This window comes from Odontomachus brunneus, unplaced genomic scaffold (genome assembly GCF_010583005.1).
Source record: "Odontomachus brunneus isolate Ranch 3 - 2012 unplaced genomic scaffold, Obru_v1 Obru_scaffold_104, whole genome shotgun sequence".
In the NCBI taxonomy this organism is placed as follows: domain Eukaryota; kingdom Metazoa; phylum Arthropoda; class Insecta; order Hymenoptera; family Formicidae; genus Odontomachus; species Odontomachus brunneus.
The window spans coordinates 179,919-192,857 of NW_022639554.1; the positions used below are offsets into that span (position 1 = coordinate 179,919).

General features: G+C 31.6%; 2 protein-coding genes across 5 annotated transcripts in view; one reads left to right on the plus strand and one right to left on the minus strand.

Annotated features, from left to right (window-relative positions):
* The window catches only part of LOC116849062 (carbohydrate sulfotransferase 11-like), a 55,371-nt gene that overhangs the window by 20,186 nt on the left and 22,246 nt on the right, over positions 1–12,939 (minus strand). For 2 of the 4 annotated variants that reach the window (XM_032825845.1, XM_032825844.1), the window contains exons 2-5: positions 6,618–7,001; positions 4,932–5,219; positions 3,506–3,741; positions 1,552–1,918 (exon numbers count right to left, since the gene is read on the minus strand). In XM_032825845.1, the coding sequence (XP_032681736.1) occupies positions 1,753–1,918; positions 3,506–3,741; positions 4,932–5,219; positions 6,618–6,932 (1,005 nt within the window). In that variant the 5' untranslated portion in view covers positions 6,933–7,001 and the 3' untranslated portion in view covers positions 1,552–1,752. Of the gene's footprint in view, positions 1–1,551; positions 1,919–3,505; positions 3,742–4,931; positions 5,220–6,617; positions 7,002–8,120; positions 11,945–12,939 lie in introns of those variants that run through there. The other 2 variants (XM_032825843.1, XM_032825846.1) reach the window with 2 other exon arrangements.
* The window catches only part of LOC116849064 (inactive hydroxysteroid dehydrogenase-like protein 1), a 40,270-nt gene that overhangs the window by 11,847 nt on the left and 15,484 nt on the right, over positions 1–12,939 (plus strand). The gene's annotated exons all lie outside the window — the stretch shown is intronic.

Here is a 12,939-nt window from a genome sequence, read left to right on the forward strand (position 1 = left end):
TATATATATATATATATATATATATATATATATATATATATATATATAAATTGTATTATATATTATATAATATATTATATTATAATTATATAATATATTATATAAGATTTATTACTATTTTTAGTAGTATTTTTATAGTAATGTACATACAGGATGTTCATTATATTCACTATTTTTTACCAGTTACAATCATCGGGCAAATGAAAAAGTTCCATGCAATTTATTAGTTTTTAAATTGCAAAGCATACAATAATAAAAATATCGAAAACTTTTGTTTTTGTAAAGAATCAAAATTATTTCCACTTTTCCAAATGAGCTATGTCTTTTTTATCCGTAGTAAAAGATCAAAACGAATTCAATAGTAACTTTCTCTCATAATTTTATTTTTACTTAATTCAATAGTACGAATTTAATAGTAACTCTCTCTCTCATAATTTTATTTTTAACAGTGCTACGTTACACATTACATAACGTGATACATTAACATGATACAGAAGATACAATAATGTTTCTTTTACAAATGAATAAGGTTAAGTGTTCAGGATATGTTTTGAAAGTAATCCATTTTCTGCAACACAAAGCTCCGCCAAAATAATAAAGTTTTATTTGTCGCATCAATTGGGAGATGTATTTTTTTGCATGCTTGTATTATATATTACTGAAATTCCTTATTATTATTTTACTGCGCTCTTTCTTGCTATAAAAGATAACATTATGAGTTACTATTGAATTCATTTTGATTTTCTTCATAACTACTACGAATAAAAAAGATATAGTTCTATTTAAAAAAAAGTGTAGCTGATCTTGACTCTTTTACAAAAAAAAACAATGTTTTCAAAAATTCTACTGTTTTATTACCGTTTAAAAACTGGTTAATTGCACTTAAAACTTTTTCCCGTTTGATCATTATAACTAAAAAAAATATATAGTGAATAAACATGCACACTCTATGTATATGTTATTAAATATTATTGTAAATACTACTTGTATAAATTATTATCACATTTCCGAATCAAACATTGATTTCAACAGGAAACGGATATTAAAATATGTTGTGCATGAAATGTTAACATGAACACAAGTTACACGACATTGTCAGTTGCAAAGCAACTGGAATTTTGTAAGTCGGCTGGAGAAAAAGCCTCAAAGATAACTCGGGCTGCAACGGATCGGAAGAAAATCTCGATACAGTATAGTATTACACGATACGAGGTAGTACATACCAGATTTCATTCGGACAGAATAAAAATCCGTTGTGAAATGCTGCGGGACACGCTATACATGTATTTGCATAGTGTAATAATAATTCTGTACTTTGAAAGAGAAAAGACCCTGACATATGTGAAACTATTTTAAGATTTGAAAGTTCTCCAACCTTGGAGATTTCGTTCTTCGATTATTAAAATATCAATTCTCGTTCTGATCAATCTCGAGACAATTATTCATGTTTGTTTGTTTCAACTAATTTTCACTTAACAGATCTTATTTCTGTTTAAATTCTAGGCTTTATAATACCACCTTTTGTTTATCTTTCTTTCTTTCTATCATCTGTCTTTCATTATTTATACTATTTGCACTCAAAAAATCACTATTATTATCATAATCAAAGAATAAACATCGAACTTTCTCTCCCAGGAAAGCGCAGAATTACTCAACGCAAATCGAAGAACGTGCACGAGGTTACTTGTGCTATATTATTAATCTGTCCAACACATCCGCGCGCGTTAGTCTCATAAAATATTAAGAGACAACTCAAGCTAAGGAAAATCCCAGTACGTCTTCTAGCGAGTAGTCGAACAACCGTAAATCTAATCTGTACAAATCCGCCAGCTTACGAAGCTGCTTATAGCTCAGATTGGAATAATATCTATCCAATTTTCTCGATGTCGGCTCGCTGCTTGGCGGTCTAGCCGGGAAACTGGAAGACACACAAAATTTGTGTTTTAATGCTACATGAAGCGTTTCTCTAATTTATTGCCCGCCAATTATCGCGCCGTCTTTGATTAGGGTAACCAACCGAATTTTGCGGGACATCGCGATTTACGGCTCTCTATATAGAGGCGTTCTGAATTCAGGCGGGACATTATTTGTCTCGTTTTATCACATAAAGTAAAATAAATAATATACAATTTTATTATTATATATTACTTGTGTGATAAGAAAAAAGTGCATTCTATGTTGATTTTTCATTACTTCTGTGTTCCGATGATGATTGTTCCTTTGATTTTATTTCAAGAATTTTATCAGTCTAGTTTTAGATACTGATGATTTATATCAAGAAATAGTAAAAGACTATATTCGATCGATTGTTTGATGTGCGTTGATTTAATAGTAAATAAACATTTTAGTTACCAACTTATATGTATCTAATTTATTTCAAAAATTATTAATTAATGTCAAAATATATCTATATTATATATGTATAATTGTATATGTTTTACAAGAAACAATGTGTGCATAAATTCATGATGTAAATATATCAGGTGTAACATTACGCATAATAGTAGTCGAATAGTGAAACAACCGATTAAATTTTTGTTCAAAAAACTACGCGACATTCCAATGCAAAATTAATGAAAATCCATAGTAAAAATACAAAACAAAATTTAAAAATGTATAAAAATATAACATAAAACTTTATAAATTAATAAAAATATATAATATAAAATAAAAATGATGATAATAGTCATTTTCTGATTCTACTAAATACTTGGATGATTAACATAACCAAACCTATCGTACATCATGGAAGAAGACATGTTGCCTTTCCAAATTTAGGACAAATCTTTAATTGGTCAAATAAACAACCGCCATGTTGGACGACTGTGCATCTTCGGGAAAGATATATCTTGTACTCTTGCATCATATATAAATTAATAATACTATAAGATATTTTGTAACCAATAAAAAATCCTGATATTTTAAGTTCGATATCCGGAAATTGGTTGATTAACCCGTATTGTGCACTGTGGTGTCAAAAAGACCCCAGAAAAAATAAATAAAATAAATCTACAAAATAAAGTAAAAAATAAAATAAAATATAATAAAATAAATCTATATATTTTGGAAGAACTGTTTGCTTTTTTTCACAAAAATCCTAATTTCGATATTCAAAAGAAATACTTTTTTTTAAATCCTGCTTTGTACTAATTTTTTTCTTAAAAAGAAATTATGTCTTATTTTTTAAAATTTTACCTTGAAATATCAAAAATTGTGTCAGTTATGATTTTTGGAGCAAATCAAATCATTTTTCGCGTTTTTCGCGCTTTCCAATTGTTTTTCTTCATTTAAAATCAAATTTCGTCTAGAAAAATTATTCCGTCGTATAAAAAGATGTTTGAAATATATCCTGGAATTTTTCAAATAAAAAAGCGAGTAATTTCATTGCAGCAAACATTTTTGTAGCTGGGGTCGCGCAAAGACCACAATGTGCCCATTATGTGATCCTACTGAAGTGTGCACAATAAGAATTAAGAGTTAGTCATTCTCTATCCTCAACACTCACCTCACAGACGTGACGCCTATCCGCTCGAGGACCTCTGTAGCATCCTCCACCAGACTCTCATACTTGCTCACAAGATTGTAATTAACTGTACAAGGTTGGCAAAGCTCGTATATCGGCCTCCAGTGCTCGTTCCGGGTGCCGTTTTCGGAATTGTCGGTGATGAAATTGACGAATTCGCGAAACGTCACATCGTCGCCGTTCTTTAAGGATTCCTCGGTCGCATTCGATCTGTATTTCTGAGAACGGAAATACCTCCCAGTTAAACGTTTTCTAAATGACGTGACACATAATCACGTAGACGCGAATCTAATAAAGCAATCTCAATGACCATCATATTACCTATAACTGAAATGTTCCTTGTATTTCGCCACAGCCATGTTGAATTTGTGACGTCAGAAGCGAGAACGACATATATTGACAAAAGTTGTGTACCATTTCTAAATAAAGATAAATATGGACAAAAAAGCGCTTGCAAATTTATAAAATTGTCCAAAAGATATCTCTTTTCCTTGACAATTAATAAATAATCGTATAATAAGTGGTAAAATGAAGCATACAGACAAAATACATGTCTTATTTATTATACGACTATTTATTGATCATCAAGGGAAAGGAATACCTTACGGACAATTTTACAAGTGCTTAAGCAATCTTAAATACTCTTTCATCCATATTTATCTTTACTCAGAAATGGCGCAACTTTCGTCAGCATGTCATTTCTCACTTCTAATGTCACAAATCCATAGCCTGCGAAGTACAAGAAGCCTTAGAGGAATACTATACTTGAAAACTTTATCGACAAAATACTAACTTTTTCTGCAAAGTAGTATGTTGGTTGTATAAAATTACAAATGCTTTTTCACAATGAAAGTATGTGCAAGAATTAATCAAAGCATTGCTCAATATGCGATAAAAGAGAACGATAAAAATTTCAAAATTGACATCTCGAGCTGTCCAGGAAAATTGCAAAGATCATTGCTATATTTTTATAATTTTATTTAAGTATATACGAAAAGTTTGCAAAAAGATTTCTACAATGGTTAGGTATTTCTTTAAATATCATAAAACAAGCACAAGCCTACATTTATGTAAGATCTATATATACAAGAAAATACGAAAAGGATAATATGATTATGATTGTTATAGTGATAATCGCTTCTACGTTATCGATATTTTTGGAGTTTATCATCCATTTCAGCATCCCCTTAAGGACGTGAAAGAAACAATAGATTATATATATAACTCTGATCAATAAATGGCATAAAAATTTCAGATCAATCAAAATATACCCTTATAGAAATATCATACTAAGAATCATTGATAATTACTTATTATCCAGTATTTTTAATACTGAAAATAAGTAATTATCAATGATTCTTAGTATGATATTTCTATAAGGGTATAATGTAATCAAAACGATTCTAACCTTGACGATTTTTTTGCCGAAACGGCTTTGGAAGTATTTCGCGCTTTTTTCGTTTTTGGCCTCCAATTTGTTTCGATAGGCCGACAAAAGCCTCTCCAAAGGATGTCGCACGACGATCAGTTTATCGTACGTCGCCAATTTCTTCTCTATTTCAGGCAGTGTGTAATTGCTCAATCTCTGAAAGGTAGTCGGTGAATGAGCCAGGTCGGCCGGTATTTCTAAAGGATCATTACCGGCCCATTTTCCCATTGCGATCATCAACACGCGCTTCCAATTCGTACAAGCCACCTGAAAGATGAGATTCGCTTCAGTTTAGAACGCATTGCTTCATCTCGAAAAAAGCCGGAATTGATTGCCAAGTTGAACACATTTTGTACTTGATGACGACTCAAAAATATGAACTGATCTTAAATTCAAACGATATTTTATTTGAACAAACATTACATTTGTATAAACCATTATTCATACAGTTAACGTGAATAATAAATGTCAATATATTTAATATTTTTATATTAATATATATATTATATGAATGATACATTTTTTGTGAACTTAGATGACATGCAAATGGGTGTCCTAAATTAATAATACGTGAGTTTGGAATGATTTTAACGTACTTAATTAAGTATAAGGGATCAGATAGGGGAAATTATGTAAGAATAAATGTATAAATAGTATATAAATAAAAGTAAAACAAGGCATTAGATAGGAAATCAGAACGGAAAAAGTGCATAGGCAATAGAGATTATGACATCATAAGAAAAGGGTAATTAGGATAATGTAAGTAATACAAGCAAGTTTAAATTAATATGGTAATGCAGAGAAAATTATCAACAGAAGAAATGTATAATAGGTTATAATAGAAGACAGAAATACACGAAGGATGGAGTAAAAAAGAAATACAAAAAAAAATTAAAAGAAAAAATTTAGTTATTCAATGAGATAAAAAAGCATAATAAAGATATACGGAAGAAAAAGACAAGGACTGATGAGACAAGTGCTATGCAAGTAAGAAAATGAAGTGCAAAGAATAAGAGGAAAGATTATAGGATATGAAAAACTCCTTCTTGGTAATATAAGCTGAAGAAGACATACAGGAAATGAAGAAAAAAGAAATCACTTCATGAAGTTAATAAGAAGTATAAAGTAGAGTAATGAAACTATAGAAAAAATAGAATTCTATATAAAGATATAGAAGAAAATTAAGGAAAAAATATGAAGAGAAAAAGAATAGCAGAGAAAAGATTAGATAAGAAGAGGAAAGCTAAAGAAATAAATATGAAAGAAAGCTGAAAGAAAGAACAAAATTTGGAATATTGTATATAAGAACGATAGGTGGATTAGAAATATATTCGAGTGGATTTATTCATGTGTTTTAATGATTAAATGTTTTTTTTATAATTCCAATAATTATGAAATTGTATCTTGCCACAAGATTCATTTTTGATCGATTGACATTGTTGAAAATTGTTGTAGATAGTCTCGAAGGCGTTTTAATAATTTTCATAATTATAAAATTTGATCCTGTCACAAAATCTAATCTTAATCATTGTTGAAAGCTGTTATAAATAATCTCGGAGACGTTTAAGTAATTTTGACAATTACGAAATATTATCCTATTACAGAGTTCAATTTTGATCGATTGGCATTGTAATCTCAGAGACGAGGCGACAAAAAGTCTGGCACCTTTGGCACATAGCAGTAAAGCAATTCGTGCGAGTCGTCCACGAGAATATTCCTGAACGATTCTGGAGTTAACGCGCCAATATCGGCGTCTTTGCTTTCCAGCTCGCAATTATACTGCAATCTCTCCTGTCGCTCCACCAAGGCCGACCTGGCCAAGGCGTTCGGCCCTGTCCACGAATAGATGTATTTGTTCGACTCCAACGACTTCTTGTCATTTAATGGGATTAACGCGGCGTTCGCGTCCGCGCCGTTTGCGGCCGCTTTCCATATTACGACGATCGGTAAAATTATCCGCCACGCTTGACATCCTGTCATCGTTTGTCCACCGCGAGCATTGAACCACCTCCCTGCGGAATGTCGCCTGGACCGTACGAGCGATCGATTCTGCAAGAAGAAACGGAAAAGAAGAAAAATACAGCGTGTTGCGCGACACACTTCGCGAAATCTGTAATTCGCCGGTAGCGTTATTTCGAAATCAAACACTAAAGCTAAAGCACACTCGCTCCCTCCCTTCCTCTCTTTTTCTGCGTGCCATTTTTGATCAGACAAACATATATCCCCATACACTGAGAGAAAAAATGCCTAATAGTAAATATTTATTTAGACATATTTATACTAATATAATATTTTTTATAAATAAGAGAACATACATTTTCTTAAAACTTTAAGAAAACTTTAGTTTCTCATAAAAAAGCAATTATTTATTATATTTAAGATTCTTAGAACCGTAAACATAAAAAATTACGTAAACTCTAAATATGGCTAACTTTTGTCCAGGGCGTTTTTATTTACTCATAATTTTTATAAAAATTATCAGAATTCAATACTTTTTTGTTTTTAATCGGCGTAGAAAACATTGAGGAATATGAGTTTATTAATGTTACTGCGATTGAATGAAGTTGAAAAAAGTTCTGGGTAAATTTTATCCATATTTAGGATTCTAGAGGATTAAACTTGCTAAGTTTAATTGTTAATTGAACAAGCTTTGATTACTTTCGCTCATTGATTACATTAAGCATCAATTAAATGGTCCTTAAAATTAAATTCATTGAAACTAATCATTAATTAAACGGCCTTTGATTGAATTTATCGTAATCAATTGTTAATTGAACGATCTGCAATTAAATTGGCTCATATTAATTGTTAATTAAACACGATAATTAATTGAAGAAGTAATTAATTATTCGCGATTCTGTATAAATTTATGAAGAATACTTGAAACAAGTAACGTTTACTTAAATGTAGCACGTCCCAAACAACATAGCTCTCCACAAGATATCCTCTAAAAACCTCCTGATAACGTCCTTTTATCCTGAGAACGTCCCCAGGTATCCTTTGGAGATTTTGTGTTGTTTGAAGTGTGTTATGCATACGGATTTACATACAAAGAGAACATTTAACAACAATTTTTCCTGGAACGAATTCTCGACGAAGTGTTAAAATTTCGTCAAATTCCACGCGAATAAACAAAGTGCGCGCGCGCGCGTAAAAGTGGACGTTTACCAAGCTCATTAGCAGCAAATGCACCGTAGATGGTCGCAGGCTGTCCGCGCAGACACAAAAACCTGGTTTACTTAACACACGCGAGGAAGTAAATATTAGCGAGAGTCAGCACTCGTTAATATTTATCCCTGATAGCGGTCTTCCGAAGCCGGTTTTCGTGGCTAGACACGGCCAGCCAATGTTGCGTTATAAAATGACGCGATAATTATGACTGCCAGCAACAGATATCTCTCCCGACTGAACCTGTCAGCAGGTTCGCATTACCTGAACGATCGCGCCTTTATTTTTCCGCGAGTTCTGTTATTTATTCCTCGCGTTATCCCTCTCCCCCCGCGGTCGACGCAAACAATAAGGAGCGAGTTGCGCCGCGACTTTCTGGGCCAATGTTACGGTCATAGCACAAGAAATACGCAGGTGCTCGGTCGCGCACCACAATGTAGACAAATATCTTGTTCTTTAGCGCGCTTGTGGTCGCAAGAGCGACCCAAGCGAGATGTGAGATACGATATGTGAGTGCCGGTGTTTCTTCGAATTCACCGCAACGGCTATCAACGGAATCCACAGTGGCGATCAACAAGGTTACGCTGCTTCAAATATAAATATATAATTCATAACTATTTCATTCTTGTTTACATGCACTAAGAAAGAAAATATTTGAAATTTCTAACTGTAATCACATAGAGAACTGATTATTATAAATTATGGCTAAAAAACCTACAATGTTTTTTTATTAAATTCTACTAAGTTAATGATAATAATCATATATGCATATTACTGCTATCGTTTTCATATTAGAATAAACAAAAAGTATAATTAATAATCTTAGATCAACCATGTTTTTCTCGCAATGTATTTTGGCTCTTATTCTCAACTCACTTTTATCAATAAAAGCGCTTGTAAATGTTTACAGACCAATTAAAAAATTAAATACACTTAAAACTGATTTTTCAATAGCTGTTTAAACTTAGATTTAAGTTTAAACTCTATGCTAATGATGCGTTTGATGTCTTTAGACAGAACTTAAAATTAAATCTCAGTTGAAATTACTATTAAAAATCGACTCTTAAAGATATTTTCACCAATAAAATAAAGCTCAGAATAAAGGTTTTCGTTATATCCGTTAATATTAAACATCATTGACTGCGTTCAAGACAAGAAATAGCTTTGCACTACGCTGTCAGCAGTTTTGTAACTGTCGCAACATTTTCTGCGATATTAGCTGTTTATGCATTTTCAACAAATTTATGCTTCTCCAATAAGTATACTAAGTCGTCATTTCTTGCGATATATTTTTAGTACACTGAACTTGGTAAATATGTTGGAAAAGTGTGAGCTGTTAATGTTGTTTAGCAGAAAATCTTATAACAGTTGAAAGGTTACTGACAGTACAGCGCAAGATTGCTTTTTCTACTGAATTTAGAGAATTTTATAATAAAAATTGCTATAGAATTTTGTGGTCGAGGAATAGACCAACCTCCTGCAGTAAGTCTCTCCTTTCATATTTCATATATGCTATTTATATTTTAATAATTAAAATATAAAGAAAGGTTGAATGAAAAGAAATGTTTAATGCTTGAATGTTGAAAAAATAAAAAAAAAAATAGCAGATGATGGTCGTAGATAACATGCAGATGACTCTTGGCACTTGAAAAAAATAAAAAATTTAATAGCCATAGTAATGTAATAGTGATTGAGAGTTTCTAAACATATGTTTCGGGTCAGTAAAATATACCACACATGTGCACATCAAACGTCAAATTTGCAACTTCACCGATATTCTACTGAAGGAACACGGAACCATAATATTTGCATCAGATAAATCGGCTCTTGATACTCGCGAAGCATGCCTCAGCCATGCTGTTTATCACGTTCTGCACGGACGTGTCGATACTAAGTGCTGGAATGAAGACGTAACGAAGAATAATTAGCGCCAACCCACAAGGAACGTGCCGAATAATCGCGACCCAACCAAGTTCAAGACAGATGAGCGACAAGACACGCGCTACGCTGAAGGTCGCGATTGCGTCTCGTCGCGCTTTTGCTATTACGCTAAAATTTCACTGACTCAATGCTTGACGTAAACATACACCGTAATTTCGGATATACTATATACAGAGAGAATTTCACAGTAAAAATTACTACAGAACTTTGTATCCCAAGGAATAGATCAATAATCTGCAGGAATTCATCATCCTTTTATTTCGTATGTGCTATTTATATTTTAAAAACTGAAATGTGCTATCAAAAAATTTGATATAATTGCTAAAATTTGTTGACAGTCTATCCCTGCACTACTGAAAATATAATAAAATTGAAAAGAATTTATATGAAGAAAAGAATTACAACATTCTTCATGTATACGATGGTCGGAGGAAATTTTCTGATAAAAATTATTATAGAATTCCGTAAGTATTATAGAATTTCCGTGGGAAACATATAATCGACATTCTGCTTTAATTATCATGTCTTATATTTATATATTGTATACGGAGAGAATCTTCTTCTACTTCTATATTTATAACTTAGAATTTTTACTCCTTTGACTAATTTTACTAAATGTAAATATAAATGTAAATGTTATTCGCAGTCAGATATTCATTTTTTTAATGATTCTAAAAGTAAATATGTTTATGTATTTGTGTAAATATGTATATGTGTTATAAGAAAAGGTAAAATGACTACGATGTCTCAGATAGGACTGATGTTTGCATGAAAAGGATGACTTTCAGGCGATCTAAGGAGAGAATATTTTAATTTTTGTTTTTCCTATAAATTTTTTTAATTGTGTTATGTTCCCAGTTTTGCGGGAATAGAACCAGTAAGGAACATGGCAAATCTTTTAATAACACATTTCGGTTTCTAAAATATAGATAGCATATATAAAATAAAAAGACAAATACCAAATCAATGCAGATTGCGCTATCCATTCATTGGCTAAAAAATTCTATAATTCTTTCTATAAAATTTTCTCTCCATGTAGGAAGATAATCTACTTAATTAATCTACTTAAAATTTATTACGTTCTCTAGCAAGGTACACTCGACTGACAACTTATTCTTTTACTAGTATAAAACATAAAAGAATTGCAAAAATGTCATATAAAACGAGGCCATAATTTCTCTCTATATATAACTCGTATATGTAAATCTCGTATGACGAGAAGTATAATTAAAATACCATATATAAATCTCGTATGACGAGAAGTTCAATTAAAACACTTCACGATACAAAAACGTCTCTACATTATTACACATTGCGCACAATAAACTACGCGCACGTTCACGACAGGCTTAAATTAGAATATCATTACATCGGTAAGGCACAACTAATCGAGATCGATATAATTAGTGCAGATGTGGAGAAACAAAGATTCAAATCGGAGTTCCGTTATGAAATACGACACCCGAGCGAAATTTACCGGAGGTAAAAAGTACGTTTTCGGTATAATATAACAATAATAATGCTAATAATAATAATAATATATATGTAATGATGTATATGTGTAACATAGAAGAAGAAGTATAGTGATTGGCAGGGATATAATGATTAGTATAGTACATTAACATTTAAACAGACCAGCTGCTGTCATTAAATATGCAATTGTTGATAATAAAGAATAAAATGATCTATCAAAGAACAATTAGTAAAATTGCAGTGTTGATTAATTCACTAGATAGTAATCAGAGGCCGCCAATATACTGATTAAAGATGTGCGAATCAAAGACTTTTTATGTCGAATCGAATCGAATCGTTAAAAGAACTTTTAATTAACATAATCATTGAATTCAACATGAAAATAGTGACTTCAGTAACTAACAGAGAGAGATAACATTGATCATGTGATAATAATTCATTTTAAGATAAGAAATATATAATATATAGTCGGTAAACATGTATGGAATACAGTTCCAGCCTTGAAAGCTGCGCAACGACACATATCGACCCGACAGTTGTTGATAAGAGTTTATCTAGAAACTATTATTTTCTTTGAATATTTTTGAAAAAATTCTTAATATATAGCAAACTTTTCAAGTCGTGCTAATTCTCATATCTGGATATCTTAGAATAATTCTTCGTTAATGCTAATGTGCGCGATCCGTATTCGAATCTTTTCGATTCGAAATTTTCAAATTATTCGGATTCGAATCATAGGGATTCGAATTTGAATCGAATCGAATTTCACTTGATTGGAATTCGAATAGTTCGCATATCTCTAATACTGATGTGTGTAGACACATTTATCTAATAAATCGTTTAGCAGCGCAGATTAAGCGCATAGTTTCGGTCATTAACTAGCTCTAAATTGTGACATATTTATTTGATATACCTCTAATAAATGCCAATCGCTGCTGATCACTGTGACAATGCCAATCATTGTGACAAGAGTGTCAATGATTATAATTTTCGTTATTTCAATTTGTTATTTATTTTGAGCAAGATATTTTACTTTTCCCCAATATAACTATACACTCTTGTAGCCTAGAATCTTGCCTAATCTTTGTGCAAAAAGAACGAGTTCTACAAGTCAGTTTTGTATCAAGAGATGATTTAAAATAGAAATGTACCCTAAATATTTATATAACTATTAAACCTAATTAACCTAAACTATACTTCTTCTTCTATATACGATATTCTCGAGAACGTGAGTCATCGAGGACAAAATCACCTTGTGCGAGATATAATCATTCATGATCGATCAATAATTGTATCTCAACATCGCGCTCAGTCCATCGCTTCGTGTATTTATCATTACTCTATAAATTGTAAAGAAATGCGTCATCGCGAAATTGCCGTCGTCATCATCATCGGTTCAAAGACA